Source organism: Oncorhynchus gorbuscha, unplaced genomic scaffold (genome assembly GCF_021184085.1).
Source record: "Oncorhynchus gorbuscha isolate QuinsamMale2020 ecotype Even-year unplaced genomic scaffold, OgorEven_v1.0 Un_scaffold_295, whole genome shotgun sequence".
Lineage (NCBI taxonomy): Eukaryota > Metazoa > Chordata > Actinopteri > Salmoniformes > Salmonidae > Oncorhynchus > Oncorhynchus gorbuscha.
Genome location: NW_025745159.1, coordinates 743,709 through 767,683, shown reverse-complemented (window position 1 = coordinate 767,683; position 23,975 = coordinate 743,709). Strand labels below are relative to the sequence as shown.

The following is a 23,975-nucleotide window of genomic DNA, read 5'->3' as shown; positions in this document are numbered from 1 at the left end:
CTGACTAGGCCACTAGGAGGAGACATTAGGGCTCAGTATTATCCTGACTAGGAGGAGACATTAGGGCTCAGTATTATCCTGACTAGGCCACTAGGAGGAGACATTAGGGCTCAGTATTATCCTGACTAGGCCACTAGGAGGAGACATTAGGGCTCAGTGTTATCCTGACTAGGAGGAGACATTAGGGCTCAGTATTATCCTGACAAGGAGGAGACATTAGGGCTCAGTATTATCCTGACTAGGCCACTAGGAGGAGACATTAGGGCTCAGTATTATCCTGACTAGGAGGAGACATTAGGGCTCAGTATTATCCTGACTAGGCCACTAGGAGGAGACATTAGGGCTCAGTATTATCCTGACTAGGCCACTAGGAGGAGACATTAGGGCTCAGTATTATCCTGACTAGGAGGAGACATTAGGGCTCAGTATTATCCTGACTAGGCCACTAGGAGGAGACATTAGGGTTCAGTATTATCCTGACTAGGAGGAGACATTAGGGCTCAGTATTATCCTGACAAGGCCACTAGGAGGAGACATTAGGGCTCAGTGTTATCCTGACTAGGCCACTAGGAGGAGACATTAGGGCTCAGTATTATCCTGACTAGGAGGAGACATTAGGGTTCAGTATTATCCTGACTAGGAGGAGACATTAGGGCTCAGTATTATCCTGACTAGGCCACTAGGAGGAGACATTAGGGCTCAGTGTTATCCTGACTAGGCCACTAGGAGGAGACATTAGGGTTCAGTATTATCCTGACTAGGAGGAGACATTAGGGCTCAGTATTATCCTGACTAGGCCACTAGGAGGAGATATTAGGGCTCAGTATTATCCTGACTAGGAGGAGACATTAGGGTTCAGTATTATCCTGACTAGGAGGAGACATTAGGGCTCAGTATTATCCTGACTAGGAGGAGACATTAGGGCTCAGTATTATCCTGACTAGGAGGAGACATTAGGGCTCAGTATTATCCTGACTAGGAGGAGACATTAGGGCTCAGTATTATCCTGACTAGGAGGAGACATTAGGGGTTAGGGCTCAGTATTATCCTGACTAGGAGGAGACATTAGGGCTCAGTATTATCCTGACTAGGCCACTCGGAGGAGACATTAGGGCTTAGGGCTCAGTATTATCCTGACTAGGCCACTAGGAGGAGACATTAGGCTCAGTGTTATCCTGACTAGGCCACTAGGAGGAGACATTAGGGCTCAGTGTTATCCTGACTAGGCCACTCGGGGTAGACACTGGGCACGTTTGAGTAGATCACGTGTCAAGTCTGATATAACTAATTCGTCACTGCCTTTCAAAGTGTGTTGCATTATGGGGACTTGCGCCTACATTTCGACTGCGTGAACTTCACAACAACCACGTGATGGAAGGTCATGACGTTGACTGCAACATTTCTGCAGTTGCTCCTCACCAACTGCAACTTGCAGACAGCGCCTGCATTGTGGGAGGAGACTATTTGTCAACCAATCATTTGTGATTTTACTGGACCCATGAGAACAGGACCAGAGACGTGACTAAACAGAAAGCCTTTATCTTTATTTAACTAGTCAGTTAAGAACATATTATTATTTTCAATGACGGCCTGGGAACAGTGGGTTAACTGGTCTAGGAACAGTGGGTTAACTGGTCTAGGAACAGTGGGTTAACTGGTCTAGGAACAGTGGGTTAACTGGTCTAGGAACAGTGGGTTAACTGGTCTAGGAACAGTGGGTTAACTGGCCTAGGAACAGTGGGTTAACTGGCCTTGGAACAGGGGGTTAACTGGCCTAGGAACAGTGGGGTTAACTGGTCTAGGAACAGTGGGTTAACTGGTCTAGGAACAGTGGGTTAACTGGCCTAGGAACAGTGGGTTAACTGGTCTAGGAACAGTGGGTTAACTGGTCTAGGAACAGTGGGGTTAACTGGTCTAGGAACAGTGGGTTAACTGGCCTTGGAACAGGGGGTTAACTGGTCTAGGAACAGTGGGTTAACTGGTCTAGGAACAGTGGGTTAACTGGTCTAGGAACAGTGGGTTAACTGGTCTAGGAACAGTGGGTTAACTGGCCTAGGAACAGTGGGTTAACTGGTCTAGGAACAGTGGGTTAACTGGTCTAGGAACAGTGGGTTAACTGGCCTAGGAACAGTGGGTTAACTGGTCTAGGAACAGTGGGTTAACTGGTCTAGGAACAGTGGGTTAACTGGTCTAGGAACAGTGGGTTAACTGGTCTAGGAACAGTGGGTTAACTGGTCTAGGAACAGTGGGTTAACTGGTCTAGGAACAGTGGGTTAACTGGTCTAGGAACAGTGGGTTAACTGGTCTAGGAACAGTGGGTTAACTGGTCTAGGAACAGTGGGTTAACTGGTCTAGGAACAGTGGGTTAACTGGTCTAGGAACAGTGGGTTAACTGGTCTAGGAACAGTGGGTTAACTGGTCTAGGAACAGTGGGGTTAACTGGTCTAGGAACAGTGGGTTAACTGGCCTTGGAACAGGGGGTTAACTGGTCTAGGAACAGTGGGTTAACTGGCCTTGGAACAGGGGGTTAACTGGTCTAGGAACAGTGGGTTAACTGGTCTAGGAACAGTGGGTTAACTGGCCTAGGAACAGTGGGTTAACTGGTCTAGGAACAGTGGGTTAACTGGTCTAGGAACAGTGGGTTAACTGGTCTAGGAACAGTGGGTTAACTGGTCTAGGAACAGTGGGTTAACTGGTCTAGGAACAGTGGGTTAACTGGTCTAGGAACAGTGGGTTAACTGGTCTAGGAACAGTGGGTTAACTGGTCTAGGAACAGTGGGTTAACTGGTCTAGGAACAGTGGGTTAACTGGTCTAGGAACAGTGGGTTAACTGGTCTAGGAACAGTGGGTTAACTGGTCTAGGAACAGTGGGTTAACTGGTCTAGGAACAGTGGGTTAACTGGTCTAGGAACAGTGGGTTAACTGGTCTAGGAACAGTGGGTTAACTGGTCTAGGAACAGTGGGTTAACTGGTCTAGGAACAGTGGGTTAACTGGTCTAGGAACAGTGGGTTAACTGGTCTAGGAACAGTGGGTTAACTGGTCTAGGAACAGTGGGTTAACTGGTCTAGGAACAGGGGGTTAACTGGTCTAGGAACAGTGGGTTAACTGGTCTAGGAACAGTGGGTTAACTGGTCTAGGAACAGGGGGTTAACTGGCCTAGGAACAGTGGGGTTAACTGGTCTAGGAACAGTGGGTTAACTGGTCTAGGAACAGTGGGTTAACTGGTCTAGGAACAGTGGGTTAACTGGTCTAGGAACAGTGGGTTAACTGGCCTAGGAACAGTGGGTTAACTGGCCTAGGAACAGTGGGTTAACTGGTCTAGGAACAGTGGGTTAACTGGTCTAGGAACAGTGGGTTAACTGGTCTAGGAACAGTGGGTTAACTGGTCTAGGAACAGTGGGTTAACTGGCCTAGGAACAGTGGGTTAACTGGCCTTGGAACAGGGGGTTAACTGGCCTAGGAACAGTGGGGTTAACTGGTCTAGGAACAGTAGGTTAACTGGTCTAGGAACAGTGGGTTAACTGGCCTAGGAACAGTGGGTTAACTGGTCTAGGAACAGTGGGTTAACTGGTCTAGGAACAGTGGGTTAACTGGTCTAGGAACAGTGGGTTAACTGGTCTAGGAACAGTGGGTTAACTGGTCTAGGAACAGTGGGTTCTGTTCTATTCTGACGGGGTTTTTAAAATGTATTTATTTTATTTTTATTTAACCAGGCAAGTCAGTTAAGAACAAATTCTTATTTTTTCAATGACGGCCTAGGAACAGTGGGTTAACTGCCTTGTTCAGGGGCAGAACAACAGATTTGTACCTTGTCAGCTCGGGGGATTTGAACTTGCAACCTTCCGGTTACTAGCCCAACGCTCTAACTACTAGGCTACCCTGCCGCCTCTACACTCTAACCACTAGGCTACCCTGCCGCCCCTACACTCTAACCACTAGGCTACCCTGCCGCCTCTACACTCTAACCACTAGGCTACCTGCCGCCCCTACACTCTAACCACTAGGCTACCCTGCCGCATCTACACTCTAACCACTAGGCTACCTGCCGCCCCTACACTCTAACCACTAGGCTACCCTGCCGCCTCTACACTCTAACCACTAGGCTACCCTTCCGCCTCTACACTCTAACCACTAGGCTACCCTTCCGCCTCTACACTCTAACCACTAGGCTACCCTGCCGCCTCTACACTCTAACCACTAGGCTTACCCTGCCGCCTCTACACTCTAACCACTAGGCTACCCTGCCGCCTCTACACTCTAACCACTACCCTGCCACCCCAAATGTGATATTTGAGTCTCACTCTCCCCAGTTCAAAGTACAAATGTAGGCTACACACATTTACAGTGATATGGGCATAGAGACATTTATTTCCACATTACAAACAATCAACTTTTCTGAAAAATGTCAACACTGCCATGTTGGAAAGTAACATGAGTATCAGACTTAACGCTGAAACAGATGCACCTTCCCAGAATTCATTTCTCCACGATCGTCTGCAGTCGGTTTGCTTCAGGATTTCCACTCAAACGAGCCCATTGTCTGTCCTGGGGGAGACGATAGAGCTCAGCTGGGCCTGGTGTTGGCTCTGTCCTGGGGGAGACGATAGAGCTCTGCTGGGCCTCGTGTTGGCTCTGTCCTGGGGGAGACGATAGAGCTCTGCTGGGTCTGGTGTTGGCTCTGTCCTGGGGGAGACGATAGAGCTCTGCTGGGCCTGGTGTTGGCTCTGTCCTGGGGGAGACGATAGAGCTCTGCTGGGCCTGGTGTTGGCTCTGTCCTGGGGGAGACGTTAGAGCTCAGCTGGGCCTGGTGTTGGCTCTGTCCTGGGGGAGACGATAGAGCTCTGCTGGGCCTGGTGTTGGCTCTGTCCTGGGGGAGACGATAGAGCTCTGCTGGGCCTCGTGTTGGCTCTGTCCTGGGGGAGACGATAGAGCTCTGCTGGGTCTGGTGTTGGCTCTGTCCTGGGGGAGACGATAGAGCTCTGCTGGGCCTGGTGTTGGCTCTGTCCTGGTGTTGGCTCTGTCCTGGGGGAGACGATAGAGCTCTGCTGGGCCTGGTGTTGGCTCTGTCCTGGGGGAGATGATAGAGCTCAGCTGGGCCTGGTGTTGGCTCTGTCCTGGGGGAGACGTTAGAACTCTGCTGGGTTTGTTGGCTCTGTCCTGGGGGAGACGTTAGAACTCTGCTGGGCCTGGTGTTGGCTCTGTCCTGGGGGAGACGTTAGAACTCTGCTGGGTCTGGTGTTGGCTCTGTCCTGGGGGAGACGATAGAGCTCTGCTGGGCCTGGTGTTGGCTCTGTCCTGGGGGAGACGATAGAGCTCTGCTGGGTCTGGTGTTGGCTCTGTCCTGGTGTTGGCTCTGTCCTCTGCAGGGTCTGGTGTTGGCTCTGTCCTGGTGTTGGCTCTGTCCTCTGCAGAGTCTGGTGTTGGCTCTGTCCTGGTGTTGGCTCTGTCCTCTGCTGGGTCTGGTGTTGGCTCTGTCGGGAGTGTCTGCTGCTCTTTGACCTCAGACTGTGGGCAGAGGACGAGTCTGGAGGACAAGAGAGAGGAGGAGAGTAGACTTATTGTTGTAGTCGTTAAGCGCCGTCAGTCTACATCCTACAGGTGTGATTTTACAATGTGAGGACAGACAGCGCTGACTGACTCTTCAATGTGAGGACAGACAGCGCTGACTGACTCTTCAATGTGAGGACAGACAGCGCTGACTGACTCTTCAATGTGAGGACAGACAGTGCTGACTGACTCTTCAATGTGAGGACAGACAGCGCTGACTGACTCTTCCCCTCCTACAGAAACCCTTCTGAACCAGGAGCAGAGCCCTGGCTAGCTTTCCATTGTGAATCACGAGATTTTTCTCAAAGCTCCACATACAGATGGTCCATGTTTCTATGTAGACAGAAGGTCCACGTTTCTATGGAGACCGAAGGTCCACGTTTCTATGGAGACAGAAGGTCCATGTTTCTATGTAGACAGAAGGTCCGTGTTTCTATGTAGACAGAAGGTCCGTGTTTCTATGTAGACAGAAGGTCCGTGTTTCTATGGAGACTATGGAGACAGAAGGTCCGTGTTTCTATGGAGACAGAAGGTCCCGTTTCTATGTAGACAGAAGGTCCCCGTTTCTATGTAGACAGAAGGTGAACGTTTCTATGTAGACAGAAGGTCCACGTTTCTATGGAGACCGAAGGTCCACGTTTCTATGGAGACAGAAGGTCCATGTTTCTATGTAGACAGAAGGTCCGTGTTTCTATGTAGACAGAAGGTCCTTGTTTCTATGGAGACAGAAGGTCCGTGTTTCTATGGAGACAGAAGGTCCGTGTTTCTATGGAGACAGAAGGTCCGTGTTTCTATGGAGACAGAAGGTCCGCGTTTCTATGGAGACAGAAGATCCACGTTTCTATGGAGACAGAAGATCCACGTTTCTATGGAGACAGAAGATCCACGTTTCTATGTAGACAGAAGGTCCACGTTTCTATGTAGACAGAAGGTTCACGTTTCTATGTAGACAGAAGGTCCACGTTTCTATGTAGACAGAAGGTCCACGTTTCTATGTAGACAGAAAGGCCAGGTTTCTATGGAGACAGAAGGTCCACGTTTCTATGTAGACAGAAGGTCCACGTTTCTATGTAGACAGAAGGTCCAGGTTTCTATGGAGACAGAAGGTCCAGGTTTCTATGTAGACAGAAGGTCCACGTTTCTATGTAGACAGAAGGTCCAGGTTTCTAGGAAGACAGAAGGTCCAGGTTTCTATGTAGACAGAAGGTCCACGTTTCTATGTAGACAGAAGATCCACGTTTCTATGTAGACAGAAGGTCCACGTTTCTATGTAGACAGAAGGTCCACGTTTCTATGTAGACAAAAGGTCCACGTTTCTATGTAGACAGAAGGTCCACGTTTCTATGTAGACAGAAGGTCCACGTTTCTATGTAGACAGAAGGTCCACGTTTCTATGTAGACAGAAGGTCCATGTTTCTATGTAGACAGAAGGTCCAGGTTTCTATGGAGACAGAAGGTCCAGGTTTCTATGTAGACAGAAGGTCCACGTTTCTATGTAGACAGAAGGTCCACGTTTCTATGTCGACAGAAGGTCCACGTTTCTATGTCGACATGAGGTCCACGTTTCTATGTAGACATGAGGTCCATGTTTCTATGGAGACATGAGGTCCATGTTTCTATGTAGACAGGTCTGAGATCATTACCACAGCCACAAGGTCTGAGCTCATTACCACAGCCACAAGGTCTGAGATGGATACAGCAAACTACAGCGCATTAACAACTGACACACTGGGGAACCTGTGTAGTGCTGTAGAGACCCATCTGTTAATGGGCCATAGCTGTAATATACTGTAGAGACCCATCTGTTAATGGGCCATAGCTGTAATATACTGTAGAGGACCAGACTGTAATATACTGTAGAGAGGACCAGACTGTAATATACTGTAGAGAGGACCAGACTGTAATATACTGTAGAGAGGACCAGACTGTAATATACTGTAGAGAGGACCAGACTGTAGAGAGGACCAGACTGTAATATACTGTAGAGAGGACCAGACTGTAATATACTGTAGAGAGGACCAGACTGTAATATACTGTAGAGAGGACCAGACTGTAATATACTGTAGAGAGGACCAGACTGTAATATACTGTAGAGAGGACCAGACTGTAGAGAGGACCAGACTGTAATATACTGTAGAGAGGACCAGACTGTAATATACTGTAGAGAGGACCAGACTGTAATATACTGTAGAGAGGACCAGACTGTAATATACTGTAGAGAGGACCAGACTGTAGAGAGGACCAGACTGTAATATACTGTAGAGAGGACCAGACTGTAATATACTGTAGAGAGGACCAGACTGTAATATACTGTAGAGAGGACCAGACTGTAATATACTGTAGAGAGGACCAGACTGTAATATACTGTAGAGAGGACCAGACTGTAATATACTGTAGAGAGGACCAGACTGTAATATACTGTAATATAGAGAGAGGACCAGACTGACCAGAGAGAGGACCAGACTGTAATATACTGTAGAGAGGACCAGACTGTAATATACTGTAGAGAGGACCAGACTGTAATATACTGTAGAGAGGACCAGACTGTAATATACTGTAGAGAGGACCAGACTGTACCAGACTGTAGAGAGGACCAGACTGTAATATACTGTAGAGAGGACCAGACTGTAATATACTGTAGAGAGGACCAGACTGTAATATACTGTAGAGAGGACCAGACTGTAATATACTGTAGAGAGGACCAGACTGTAATATACTGTAGAGAGGACCAGACTGTAATATACTGTAGAGAGGACCAGACTGTAATATACTGTAGAGAGGACCAGACTGTAATATACTGTAGAGAGGACCAGACTGTAATATACTGTAGAGAGGACCAGACTGTAATATACTGTAGAGAGGACCAGACTGTAATATACTGTAGAGAGGACCAGACTGTAATATACTGTAGAGAGGACCAGACTGTAATATACTGTAGAGAGGACCAGACTGTAATATACTGTAGAGAGGACCAGACTGTAGAGAGGACCAGACTGTAATATACTGTAGAGAGGACCAGACTGTAATATACTGTAGAGAGGACCCAGACTGTAGAGAGGACCAGACTGTAATATAGAGAGGACCAGACTGTAATATACTGAGAGAGGACCAGACTGTAACATACTGTAGAGAGGACCAGACTAGAGAGGACCAGACTGTAATATACTGTAGAGAGGACCAGAGACTGTAGAGAGGACCAATATACTGTAGAGAGGACCAGACTGTAATATACTGTAGAGAGGACCAGACTGTAATATACTGTAGAGAGGACCAGACTGTAGAGAGGACCAGACTGTAGAGAGGACCAGACTGTAATATACTGTAGAGAGGACCAGACTGTAATATACTGTAGAGAGGACCAGACTGTAATATACTGTAGAGAGGACCAGACTGTAATATACTGTAGAGAGGACCAGACTGTAATATACTGTAGAGAGGACCAGACTGTAATATACTGTAGAGAGGACCAGACTGTAGAGAGGACCAGACTGTAATATACTGTAGAGAGGACCAGACAGACTGTAATATACTGTAGAGAGGACCAGACTGTAATATACTGTAGAGAGGACCAGACTGTAATATACTGTAGAGAGGACCAGACTGTAGAGAGGACCAGACTGTAATATACTGTAGAGAGGACCAGACTGTAATATACTGTAGAGAGGACCAGACTGTAATATACTGTAGAGAGGACCAGACTGTAATATACTGTACTGTAGAGAGGACCAGACTGTAATATACTGTAGAGAGGACCAGACTGTAGAGAGGACCAGACTGTAATATACTGTAGAGAGACCAGACCAGACTGTAATATACTGTAGAGAGGACCAGACTGTAATATACTGTAGAGAGGACCAGACTGTAAGGACCAGACTGTAATATACTGTAGAGAGGACCAGACTGTAATATACTGTAGAGAGGACCAGACTGTAATATACTGTAGAGAGGACCAGACTGTAATATACTGTAGAGAGGACCAGACTGTAGAGAGGACCAGACTGTAATATACTGTAGAGAGGACCAGACTGTAATATACTGTAGAGAGGACCAGACTGTAACATACTGTAGAGAGACCAGACTGTAGAGAGGACCAGACTGTAATATACTGTAGAGAGGACCAGACTGTAATATACTGTAGAGAGGACCAGACTGTAATATACTGTAGAGGAGGACCAGAGAGGACCAGACTGTAATATACTGTAGAGAGGACCAGACTGTAATATAGAGAGGACCAGACTGTAATATACTGTAGAGAGGACCAGACTGACCAGACTGTAATATACTGTAGAGAGGACCAGACTGTAGAGAGGACCAGACTGTAATATACTGTAGAGAGGACCAGACTGTAATATACTGTAGAGAGGACCAGACTGTAGAGAGGACCAGACTGTAATATACTGTAGAGAGGACCAGACTGTAATATACTGTAGAGAGGACCAGACTGTAATATACTGTAGAGAGGACCAGACTGTAATATACTGTAGAGAGGAGACTGTAATAGACTGTAATATACTGTAGAGAGGACCAGACTGTAATATACTGTAGAGAGGACCAGACTGTAATATACTGTAGAGAGGACCAGACTGTAATATACTGTAGAGAGGACCAGACTGTAATATACTGTAGAGAGGACCAGACTGTAATATACTGTAGAGAGGACCAGACTGTAATATACTGTAGAGAGGACCAGACTGTAGAGAGGACCAGACTGTAATATACTGTAGAGAGGACCAGACTGTAATATACTGTAGAGAGGACCAGACTGTAATATACTGTAGAGAGACCAGACTGTAATATACTGTAGAGACCAGTAATATACTGTAGAGAGGACCAGACTGTAATATACTGTAGAGAGGACCAGACTGTAGAGAGGACCAGATATACTGTAGAGAGGACCAGACTGTAATATACTGTAGAGAGGACCAGACTGTAATATACTGTAGAGAGGACCAGACTGTAGAGAGGACCAGACTGTAATATACTGTAGAGAGGACCAGACTGTAATATACTGTAGAGAGGACCAGACTGTAGAGAGGACCAGACTGTAATATACTGTAGAGAGGACCAGACTGTAATATACTGTAGAGAGGACCAGTAATATACTGTAGAGAGGACCAGACTGTAGGACCAGACTGTAATATACTGTAGAGAGGACCAGACTGTAATATACTGTAGAGAGGACCAGACTGTAATATACTGTAGAGAGGACCAGACTGTAATATACTGTAGAGAGGACCAGACTGTAATATACTGTAGAGAGGACCAGACTGTAATATACTGTAGAGAGGACCAGACTGTAATATACTGTAGAGAGGACCAGACTGTAGAGAGGACCAGACTGTAATATACTGTAGAGAGGACCAGACTGTAATATACTGTAGAGAGGACCAGACTGTAGATACCAGACTGTAATATACTGTAGAGAGGACCAGACTGTAATATACTGTAGAGGACCAGGACCAGACTGTAGAGAGGACTGTAGAGACTGTAATATACTGTAGAGAGGACCAGACTGTAATATACTGTAGAGAGGACCAGACTGTAATATACTGTAGAGAGGACCAGACTAGAGAGGACCAGACTAATATACTGTAGAGAGGACCAGACTGTAATATACTGTAGAGAGGACCAGAGAGGACCAGACTGTAATATACTGTAGAGAGGACCAGACTGTAATATACTGTAGAGAGGACCAGACTGTAATATACTGTAGAGAGGACCAGACTGTAATATACTGTAGAGAGGACCAGACTGTAATATACTGTAGAGAGGACCAGACTGTAATATACTGTAGAGAGGACCAGACTGTAATATACTGTAGAGAGGACCAGACTGTAATATACTGTAGAGAGGACCAGACTGTAGAGAGGACCAGACTGTAATATACTGTAGAGAGGACCAGACTGTAATATACTGTAGAGAGGACCAGACTGTAATATACTGTAGAGAGGACCAGACTGTAGAGAGGACCAGACTGTAGAGAGGACCAGACTGTAATATACTGTAGAGAGGACCAGACTGTAATATACTGTAGAGAGGACCAGACTAATATACTGTAGAGAGGACCAGACTGTAATATACTGTAGAGAGGACCAGACTGTAATATACTGTAGAGAGGACCAGACTGTAATATACTGTAGAGAGGACCAGACTGTAATATACTGTAGAGAGGACCAGACTGTAATATACTGTAGAGAGGACCAGACTGTAATATACTGTAGAGAGGACCAGACTGACCAGATAATATACTGTAGAGAGGACCAGACTGTAATATACTGTAGAGAGGACCAGACTGTAGTAGAGAGGACCAGACTGTAATATACTGTAGAGAGGACCAGACTGTAATATACTGTAGAGAGGACCAGACTGTAATATACTGTAGAGAGGACCAGACTGTAATATACTGTAGAGAGGACCAGACTGTAATATACTGTAGAGAGGACCAGACTGTAATATACTGTAGAGAGGACCAGACTGTAACATACTGTAGAGAGGACCAGACTGTATACTGTAGAGAGGACCAGACTGTAATATACTGTAGAGAGGACCAGACTGTAATATACTGTAGAGAGGACCAGACTGTAATATACTGTAGAGAGGACCAGACTGTAGAGAGGACCAGACTGTAATATACTGTAGAGAGGACCAGACTGTAATATACTGTAGAGAGGACCAGACTGTAGAGAGAGACTGGAGGACCAGACTGTAATATACTGTAGAGAGGACCAGACTGTAATATACTGTAGAGAGGACCAGACTGTAATATACTGTAGAGAGGACCAGACTATACTGTAGAGAGGACCAGACTGTAATATAGAGAGGACCAGACTGTAGAGAGAGGACCAGACTGTAATATACTGTAGAGAGGACCAGACTGTAATATACTGTAGAGAGGACCAGACTGTAATATACTGTAGAGAGGACCAGACTGTAATATACTGTAGAGAGGACCAGACTGTAATATACTGTAGAGAGGACCAGACTGTAATATACTGTAGAGAGGACCAGACTGTAATATACTGTAGAGAGGACCAGACTGTAATATACTGTAGAGAGGACCAGACTGTAATATACTGTAGAGAGGACCAGACTGTAATATACTGTAGAGAGGACCAGACTGTAATATACTGTAGAGAGGACCAGACTGTAATATACTGTAGAGAGGACCAGACTGTAATATACTGAGAGGACCAGACTGTAATATACTGTAGAGAGGACCAGACTGTAATATACTGTAGAGAGGACCAGACTGTAGAGAGGACCAGACTGTAGAGAGGACCAGACTGTAATATACTGTAGAGAGGACCAGACTGTAATATACTGTAGAGAGGACCAGACTGTAATATACTGTAGAGAGGACCAGACTGTAGAGAGGACCAGACTGTAATATACTGTAGAGAGGACCAGACTGTAATATACTGTAGAGAGGACCAGAGTAATATACTGTAGAGAGGACCAGACTGTAATATACTGTAGAGAGGACCAGACTGACTGTAATATACTGTACTGAGAGGACCAGACTGTAATATACTGTAGAGAGGACCAGACTGTAATATACTGTAGAGAGGACCAGACTGTAGAGAGGACCAGACTGTAATATACTGTAGAGAGGACCAGACTGTAGAGAGGACCAGACTGTAATATACTGTAGAGAGGACCAGACTGTAATATACTGTAGAGAGGACCAGACTGTAATATACTGTAGAGAGGACCAGACTGTAATATACTGTAGAGAGGACCAGACTGTAATATACTGTAGAGAGGACCAGACTGTAATATACTGTAGAGAGGACCAGACTGTAGAGAGGACCAGACTGTAATATACTGTAGAGAGGACCAGACTGTAATATACTGTAGAGAGGACCAGACTGTAATATACTGTAGAGAGGACCAGACTGTAATATACTGTAGAGAGAGACCAGACTGTAATATACTGTAGAGAGGACCAGACTGTAATATACTGTAGAGAGGACCAGACTGTAAATACTGTAGAGAGACCAGACTGTAGAGAGGACCAGACTGTAACATACTGTAGAGAGGACCAGACTGTAATATACTGTAGAGAGGACCAGACTGTAGAGAGGACCAGACTGTAGAGAGGACCAGACTGTAATATACTGTAGAGAGGACCAGACTGTAGAGAGGACCAGACTGTAATATACTGTAGAGAGGACCAGACTGTAATATACTGTAGAGAGGACCAGACTGTAATATACTGTAGAGAGGACCAGACTGTAATATACTGTAGAGAGGACCAGACTGTAATATACTGTAGAGAGGACCAGACTGTAATATACTGTAGAGAGGACCAGACTGTAATATACTGTACTGAGAGGACCAGACTGTAATATACTGTAGAGAGGACCAGACTGTAACCATACTGTAGAGAGGACCAGACTGTAGAGAGGACCAGACTGTAATATACTGTAGAGAGGACCAGACTGTAATATACTGTAGAGAGGACCAGACTGTAGAGAGGACCAGACTGTAATATACTGTAGAGAGGACCAGACTGTAATATACTGTAGAGAGGACCAGACTGTAGAGAGGACCAGACTGTAATATACTGTAGAGAGGACCAGACTGTAATATACTGTAGAGAGGACCAGACTGTAATATACTGTAGAGAGGACCAGACTGTAGAGAGGACCAGACTGTAATATACTGTAGAGAGGACCAGACTGTAATATACTGTAGAGAGGACCAGACTGTAATATACTGTAGAGAGGACCAGACTGTAATATACTGTAGAGAGGACCAGACTGTAATATACTGTAGAGAGGACCAGACTGTAATATACTGTAGAGAGGACCAGACTGTAATATACTGTAGAGAGGACCAGACTGTAATATACTGTAGAGAGGACCAGACTGTAATAGAGAGGACCAGACTGTAATATACTGTAGAGAGGACCAGACTGTAACCAGACTGTATATACTGTAGAGAGGACCAGACTGTAGAGAGGACCAGACTGTAATATACTGTAGAGAGGACCAGACTGTAACATACTGTAGAGAGGACCAGACTGTAATAGGACCAGACTGTAATATACTGTAGAGAGGACCAGACTGTAATATAGAGAGGACCAGACTGTAATATACTGTAGAGAGGACCAGACTGACCAGACTGTAATATACTGTAGAGAGGACCAGACTGTAATATACTGTAGAGAGGACCAGACTGTAGAGAGGACCAGACTGTAATATACTGTAGAGAGGACCAGACTGTAATATACTGTAGAGAGGACCAGACTGTAATATACTGTAGAGAGGACCAGACTGTAATATACTGTAGAGAGGACCAGAGACTGTAGAGAGGACCAGACTGTAATATACTGTAGAGAGGACCAGACTGTAACATATACTGTAGAGAGGACCAGACTGACTGTAGAGAGGACCAGACTGTAATATACTGTAGAGAGGACCAGACTGTAGAGAGGACCAGACTGTAATATACTGTAGAGAGGACCAGACTGTAATATACTGTAGAGAGGACCAGACTGTAGAGAGGACCAGACTGTAATATACTGTAGAGAGGACCAGACTGTAATATACTGTAGAGGACCAGACTGTAATATACTGTAGAGAGGACCAGACTGTAATATACTGTAGAGAGGACCAGACTGTAATATACTGTAGAGAGGACCAGACTGTAATATACTGTAGAGAGGACCAGACTGTACTGTAGAGAGGACCAGACTGTAATATACTGTAGAGAGGACCAGACTGTAATATACTGTAGAGAGGACCAGACTGTAGAGAGGACCAGACTGTAATATACTGTAGAGAGGACCAGACTGTAATATACTGTAGAGAGGACCAGACTGTAATATACTGTGTACTGTAGAGAGGACCAGACTGTAATATACTGTAGAGAGGACCAGACTGTAATATACTGTAGAGAGGACCAGACTGTAGTAGAGAGGACCAGACTGTAATATACTGTAGAGAGGACCAGACTGTAATATACTGTAGAGAGGACCAGACTGTAATAGACTGTAGAGAGGACCAGACTGTAATATACTGTAGAGAGGACCAGACTGTAATATACTGTAGAGAGGACCAGACTGTAACATACCAGACTGTAGAGAGGACCAGACTGTAATATACTGTAGAGAGGACCAGACTGTAATATACTGTAGAGAGGACCAGACTGTAATATACTGTAGAGAGGACCAGACTGTAGAGAGGACCAGACTGTAATATACTGTAGAGAGGACCAGACTGTAATATACTGTAGAGAGGACCAGACTGTAGAGAGGACCAGACTGTAATATACTGTAGAGAGGACCAGACTGTAATATACTGTAGAGAGGACCAGACTGTAATATACTGTAGAGAGGACCAGACTGTAGAGAGGACCAGACTGTAATATACTGTAGAGAGGACCAGACTGTAATATACTGTAGAGAGGACCAGACTGTACTGTAGAGAGGACCAGACTGTAATATACTGTAGAGAGGACCAGACTGTAATATACTGTAGAGAGGACCAGACTGTAGAGAGGACCAGACTGTAATATACTGTAGAGAGGACCAGACTGTAATATACTGTAGAGAGGACCAGACTGTAATATACTGTAGAGAGGACCAGACTGTAATATACTGTAGAGAGGACCAGACTGTAGAGAGGACCAGACTGTAATATACTGTAGACTGTAGAGAGGACCAGACTGTAATATACTGTAGAGAGGACCAGACTGTAATATACTGTAGAGAGGACCAGACTGTAATATACTGTAGAGAGGACCAGACTGTAATATACTGTAGAGGACCAGACTGTAGAGAGGACCAGACTGTAATATACTGTAGAGAGGACCAGACTGTAATATACTGTAGAGAGGACCAGACTGTAGAGAGGACCAGACTGTAGAGAGGACCAGACTGTAATATACTGTAGAGAGGACCAGACTGTAATATACTGTAGAGAGGACCAGACTGTAATATACTGTAGAGAGGACCAGACTGTAGAGAGGACCAGACTGTAATATACTGTAGAGAGGACCAGACTGTAATATACTGTAGAGAGGACCAGACTGTAACATACTGTAGAGAGGACCAGACTGTAACATACTGTAGAGAGGACCAGACTGTAATATACTGTAGAGAGGACCAGACTGTAATATACTGTAGAGAGGACCAGACTGTAATATACTGTAGAGAGGACCAGACTGTAATATACTGTAGAGAGGACCAGACTGTAATATACTGTAGAGACACTGTAGACAGGGACTCCTACCTGTCCCAGTGGAGGAGGTGACTTCCTGTCTCCTCAGCAGCACCTCCTCTCTCTCCAGGGCGACCATGTATTTAGAGTAGGACCAAGACAACTGTTATAGAGACATGTAGTTAGAATAGGACCAAGTCAACTGTTATAGAAGAGACATGTAGTTAGAATAGGACCAAGACAACTGTTATAGAGACATGTAGTTAGAGAATAGGACCAAGACAACTGTTATAGAGACATGTAGTTAGAATAGGACCAAGACAACTGTTATAGAGACATGTAGTTAGAGAAGAGGACCAAGACAACTGTTATAGAGACATGTAGTTAGAGAATAGAACCAAGACAACTGTTATAGAGACATGTAGTTAGAGAATAGAACCAAGACAACTGTTATAGAGACATGTAGTTAGAGAATAGAACCAAGACAACTGTTATAGAAGAGACATGTAGTTAGAATAGGACCAAGACAACTGTTATAGAGACATGTAGTTAGAGTAGGACCAAGACAACTGTTATAGAGACATGTAGTTAGAATAGGACAAAGACAACTGTTATAGAGACATGTAGTTAGAGAAGAGGACCAAGACAACTGTTATAGAGACATGTAGTTAGAGTAGGACCAAGACAACTGTTATAGAGACATGTAGTTAGAAGAGGACCAAGACAACTGTTATAGAGACATGTAGTTAGAATAGGACCAAGACAACTGTTATAGAGACATGTAGTTAGAAGAGGACCAAGACAACTGTTATAGAGACATGTAGTTAGATTAGGACCAAGACAACTGTTATAGAGACATGTAGTTAGAATAGGACCAAGACAACTGTTATAGAGACATGTAGTTAGAGAATAGGACCAAGACAACTGTTATAGAGACATGTAGTTAGAATAGGACCAAGACAACTGTTATAGAGACATGTAGTTAGAATAGGACCAAGACAACTGTTATAGAGACATGTAGTTAGATTAGGACCAAGAGGTGTTTACCTGTTGACTTGGGTAAAGCAGCTCTCTGCTCTCCTGTAGTCCTTTGTGTTTCTCCTCATGCTCCTCTGGAAACCTCTCCACTTCCTCCTGGGCTCTCCTCTCAACTTCCTTTTCCTCCTCTCTCCTCCTGCGACGCTGCAGTTTAGCACTCTGTTTGTTCAGCGGCAACACCTCCTCCTCCTGCACACCGCTGCTGAACGACAGGAACTCTGGCCACAGCTTCAGTAGCTCACTGAACACACACATCTGAGAGAGAGAGAGAGAGAGAGAGAGAGAGAGAGAGAGAGAGAGAGAGAGAGAGAGAGAGAGAGAGAGAGAGAGAGAGAGAGAGAGAGAGAGAGAGAGAGAGAGAGAGAGAGAGAGAGAGAGAGAGAGAGAGAGAGAGAGAGAGAGAGAGAGAGAGAGAGAGAGAGAGAGAGAGAGAGAGAGAGAGAGAGAGAGAGAGAGAGAGAGAAATAAGGTGAACACACAGGATCCTTGCTATAGTCAGGTATATATATAATATACACTGAGTGAACAAAACATTAGGAACACCTTCATGGAAAGAGAAATGTTTGGTACACCCAGCGTATATTGCTCAGTGAGCCTGTCCTATTCTACCTGAGTAGGTATATCCCCCAGTGAGCATGTGTCTGTCTGTCTGTCTGTCTGTCTGTCTGTCTGTCTGTCTGTCTGTCTGTCTGTCTGTCTGTCTGTCTGTCTGTCTGTCTGTCTGTCTGTCTGTCTGTCTGTCTGTCTGTCTGTCTGTCTGTCTGTCTGTCTGTCTGTCTGTCTGTCTGTCTGTCTGTCTGTCTGTCTGTCTGTCTGTCTGTCTGTCTGTCTGTCTGTCTGTCTGTCTGTCTGTCTGTCTGTCTGTCTGTCTGTCTGTCTGTCTGTCTGTGTACCTGAGCCTCTCTGAAGACGTAGGGCCCCATCTCCCTCCTCCTCTCCAGGATGTGTGTTGCCTGCTCTGGGGGGATGTCTATCTGCAGAGCTGGGGGGACGGAGGACTGGATGAAACAGCTGATGATGGTGGACACCTTGTCCTGGACTACAGCCTCCACACAGTGGGAATGACACAGATCCTAATGGGAGAGAGGGAGGGATTAAATGGGGGAGAGGGAGGGATGGTCTACAGCCTCCACACAGTGGGAATGACACAGATCCTAATGGGAGAGGAGGGAGAGAGGGAGGGATGGACTACAGCCTCCACACAGTGGGAATGACACAGATCCTAATGGGAGAGGAGGGAGAGAGGGAGGGATGGACTACAGCCTCCACACAGTGGGAATGACACAGATCCTAATGGGAGAGGAGGGAGAGAGGGAGGGATGGACTACAGCCTCCACACAGTGGGAATGACACAGATCCTAATGGGGGAGGAGGGAGAGAGGGAGGGATGGATGGGGGTGGAGAGGGAGGGATGGCATGGGGGAGGGAGGGATGGATGGGTGTGGAGAGGGAGGGATGGATGGGTGTGGAGAGGGAGGGATGGATGGGGGTGGAGAGGGAGGGATGGCATGGGGGAGGGAGGGATGGCATGGGGGTGGAGGGATGGATGGGGGTGGAGAGGGAGGGATGGCATGAGGGTGGAGAGGGAGGGATGGATGGGGGGGAGAGGGAGGGATGGATGGGGGGAGGGAGGGATGGCATGGGGGTGGAGAGGGAGAGATGAAATGGGGGGGAAAGGGAGGGATGAAATGGGGGGAGAGGGAGGGATGGATGGGGTGGAGAGGGAGGGATGGCATGGGGGGAGGGATGGCATGGGGGGAGAGGGAGGGATGGGGGGAGGGAGGGATGGCATGGCATGGGGGAGAGTGAGGGATGGCATGGGGGAGAGTGAGGGATGGCATGGGGGAGAGTGAGGGATGGCATGGGGGGGAGGGAGGGATGGCACGGGGGGAGGGAGGGAGGGATGGCACGGGGGAGGGAGGGATGGCATGGGGGGAGGGATGGCATGGGGGGAGAGGGAGGGATGGCATGGGGGGGAGTGTAGACCCCAGAGATAACAGCACCAGATAACCAGTCTTATACCTCTGGACCTACAGCCAGAACAGAAGGTTTGGTTCAGTCTTATACCTCTGGACCTACAGCCAGAACAGAAGGTTTGGTTCAGTCTTACCTTATACCTCTGGACCTACAGCCAGAACAGAAGGTTTGGTTCAGTCTTACCTTATATATCTGGACCTACAGCCAGAACAGAAGGTTTGGTTCAGTCTTACCTTATACCTCTGGACCTACAGCCAGAACAGAAGGTTTGGTTCAGTCTTACCTCTGGACCTACAGCCAGAACAGAAGGTTTGGTTCAGTCTTACCTTATATCTCTGTCCTACAGCCAGAACAGAAGGTTTGGTTCAGTCTTACCTTATACCTCTGGACCTACAGCCAGAACAGAAGGTTTGGTTCAGTCTTACCTTATACCTCTGGACCTACAGCCAGAACAGAAGGTTTGGTTCAGTCTTACCTTATACCTCTGGACCTACAGCCAGAACAGAAGGTTTGGTTCAGTCTTACCTTATACCTACAGCCAGAACAGAAGGTTTGGTTCAGTCTTACCTTATACCTCTGGACCTACAGCCAGAGCAGAAGGTTTGGTTCAGTCTTACCTTATACCTCTGGACCTACAGCCAGAGCAGAAGGTTTGGTTCAGTCTTACCTTATACCTCTGGACCTACAGCCAGAACAGAAGGTTTGGTTCAGTCTTACCTTATACCTACAGCCAGAACAGAAGGTTTGGTTCAGTCTTACCTTATACCTCTGGACCTACAGCCAGAGCAGAAGGTTTGGTTCAGTCTTACCTTATACCTCTGGACCTACAGCCAGAACAGAAGGTTTGGTTCAGTCTTATACCTCTGGACCTACAGCCAGAGCAGAAGGTTTGGTTCAGTCTTACCTTATACCTACAGCCAGAACAGAAGGTTTGGTTCAGTCTTACCTTATACCTACAGCCAGAACAGAAGGTTTGGTTCAGTCTTACCTTATACCTCTGGACCTACAGCTAGAACAGAAGATTTGGTTCAGTCTTACCTTATACCTCTGGACCTACAGCCAGAACAGAAGGTTTGGTTCAGTCTTACCTTATACCTACAGCCAGAACAGAAGGTTTGGTTCAGTCTTACCTTATACCTCTGGACCTCCAGCCAGAACAGGATGTCATTCTCCAGGAAGTCTCCCTTCAGCGAGACGAAGCGCCGGAACTGATGACACGTGACGGGGTTGAGCAGGGCACTCCGGACAGCCAGGATCTCCCCTGCAGAGGTCATCCACGTCCCCTTGACCTGCTGCAGGAGAGGAGCGGTTAAACACACAAACAAAATGGCTTCCCAAATACAATCTGTACGATAATCTCGATGTGAAAAAAGTTTTCCCAGCGTTGCTCTATGACGTTCAAAAAGATTGACAGAGGACCAGAGATCACCTTCCACACCTCTCTCTTGTTCCTGTGTCGCTGGTAGACATGGTCGGACACCCGGTCTTCACCCCGAGGCTGAAAGAGCAGCAGTCAGAAACACAGTACGGCTGGACAGAGACAGAGACTTCAGCATCTCTCTCTGTCTCTCTCTCTCTCTGTCTCTCTCTCTCTGTCTATCTCTCTCTGTCTATCTCTCTCTGTCTCTCTCTCTCTCTGTCTCTCTCTCTCTCTCTCTCTCTCTCTCTGTCTCTCTGTCTCTCTCTCTCTGTCTCTCTCTCTCTGTCTCTCTGTCTCTCTCTCTCTCTCTCTGTCTCTCTGTCTCTCTCTCTCTGTCTCTCTCTCTCTGTCTCTCTGTCTCTGTCTCTCGCGGTCTCTGTCTCTCTGTCTCTGTCTCTCTGTCTCTGTCTCTCTGTCTCTGTCTCTCTGCCTCTTGATGAGGTAATGTACAGAGGTTTCACATGGCAGAGCTGATGCCTCCACAGTACCTCGTCTGGCTTAGGGCCGTAACTATACTGTACAAATAGCATTCAACAGTTAGAAGGCCATATAACATATAGATATGTATCTTGATATCTGGAAGCCAGATCCCCTCTAATCAGGGACTGATTTAGATCAGGAAGCCAGATCCCCTCTAATCAGGGACTGATTTAGACCTAGAAACCAGTCCCCCTCTAATCAGGGACTGATTTAGACCTAGAAGCCAGTTCCCCTCTAATCAGGGACTGATTTAGACCTAGAAGCCAGTTCCCCTCTAATCAGGGACTGATTTAGACCTAGAAGCCAGTGCCCCTCTAATCAGGGACTGATTTAGACCAGGAAGCCAGTTCCCCTCTAATCAGGGACTGATTTAGACCAGGAAGCCAGTTCCCCTCTAATCAGGGACTGATTTAGACCTAGAAGCCAGTCCCCCTCTAATCAGGGACTGATTTAGACCAGGAAGCCAGTCCCCTCTAATCAGGGACTGATTTAGACCAGAAGCCAGTTCCCCTCTAATCAGGGACTGATTTAGACCAGGAAGCCAGTTCCCCCTCTAGTCAGGGACTGATTTAGACCTAGAAGCCAGCTCCCCTCTAATCAGGGACTGATTTAGACCAGGAAGCCAGTTCCTCTCTAATCAGGGACTGATTTAGACCTAGAAGCCAGTCCCCCTCTAGTCAGGGACTGATTTAGACCAGGAAGCCAGTTCCCCTCTAATCAGGGACTGATTTAGACCAGGAAGCCAGTTGATCGGTCAGTAGTCCGGACCTCGTAGGGTCAGGTTGTAATCCCCCTGATACAAGCAGATGGAGAGCTGGCTAGATGAGACCCTGGACTCCTACCCTGACTCTCTGCTGCTGTCTCTCATTGAACTCCGGCGTCGTCAGGAAGACAGGCAGCCATCTTGTTTCTATGTGGCTCCTGATGATGCTCTGAATGTCCACCAGGACAGGAGCACACAGACGGTCATGGAGCAGTCTCCCCCAGCCACCAGCCAGACGCATCACCTAGAGGAGAAACACACATACCACACACACAGACGGTCATGGAGCAGTCTCCCCCAGCCACCAGCCAGACGCATCACCAAGAGGAGAAACACACACACACACACACACACACACACACACACACACACACACACACACACACACACACACACACACACACACACACACACACACACACACACACACACACACACACACACACACACACACACACACACGGTCATGAAGCAGTCTCCCCCAGCCACCAGCCAGACGCATCACCTAGAGGAGAAACACACACACACACACCACACACACACACGGTCATGATGCAGTCTCCCCAGCCAACAGCCAGACGCATCACCAAGAGGAGAAACACAACACACACACACACACACACACACACACACACACACACACACACACACACACACACACACACACACACACACACACACACACACACACACACACACACACACACACACACACACACACACACACACACACACACACGGCCATGAAGCAGTCTCCCCCAGCCACCAGCCAGACGCATCACCTAGAGGAGAAACACACACACACATACCACACACACACACCACACACACACACACCACACACACACACGGTCATGAAGCAGTCTCCCCCAGCCACCAGCCAGACGCATCACCTAGAGGAGAAACACACACATACCACACACACACACACCACACACACACACGGTCATGATGCAGTCTCATCACCAAGAGGAGAAACCACACATACCACACACACACACACACACACACACACACGGTCATGATGCAGTCTCCCCCAGCCAACAGCCAGACCCATCACCAAGAGGAGAAACACAGACACAAAAGCACACACACCATCACAGAAGAGACTGTGACGTTACCTCCTCCTGTTGTTGTCTGGTGGCAGGACTGTCAGGCCCAAAGAAGTATTTCCTATTGAGGTATTTGTCCTTAATGAGTCTGGACTTGTCCTCTCTCTGGGCCTTGTCTTTATGGGGATTCTCCTGTAATTCTCTATGTCCTGCCAGCAAGCCAGGTGTATACTGTAGACACACACACACACGTCAGAACTATACACATCATTGACAACTGAGCTATAGATCATTAGGATCATTGAGTTAGAGATCATTAGGATCATTGAGGTAGAGATCATTGAGGTAGAGATCATTGGGATAATTGAGGTAAAGCTCATTAGGATCATTGGGGTAGAGATCATTGAGGTAGAGATCATTGGGATCATTGAGGTAGAGATCATTGAGGTAGAGATCATTGAGGTAGAGATCATTGAGGTAGAGATAATTATGATCATTGAGGTAGAGATCATTGAGGTAGAGATCATTAGGA

General features: G+C 46.7%; 1 protein-coding gene across 3 annotated transcripts; it reads right to left on the bottom strand.

Annotated features, from left to right (window-relative positions):
* Nucleotides 1-4,363: 4,363 nt before the first annotated feature.
* Nucleotides 4,364-23,741, bottom strand: LOC124017650 (regulator of G-protein signaling 22-like). Of its 3 annotated transcripts, none has more exons than XM_046332911.1 (8): nucleotides 23,513-23,741; nucleotides 22,471-22,635; nucleotides 21,158-21,226; nucleotides 20,859-21,020; nucleotides 18,645-18,824; nucleotides 17,761-18,006; nucleotides 16,786-16,876; nucleotides 4,364-5,525 (listed from the first exon to the last, which is right to left on the bottom strand). In XM_046332911.1, the coding sequence occupies exons 2-8, from the start codon at nucleotides 22,630-22,632 to the stop codon at nucleotides 5,128-5,130; spliced, it is 1,308 nt and encodes a 435-aa protein (XP_046188867.1). In that variant the 5' UTR covers nucleotides 22,633-22,635; nucleotides 23,513-23,741; the 3' UTR covers nucleotides 4,364-5,127. The 3 variants fall into 3 exon arrangements, with proteins under 3 accessions (XP_046188867.1, XP_046188869.1, XP_046188868.1); XM_046332913.1 differs by having other exon boundaries at nucleotides 21,167-21,226; XM_046332912.1 differs by lacking the exon at nucleotides 23,513-23,741 and having other exon boundaries at nucleotides 22,471-22,698.
* Nucleotides 23,742-23,975: the final 234 nt, after the last annotated feature.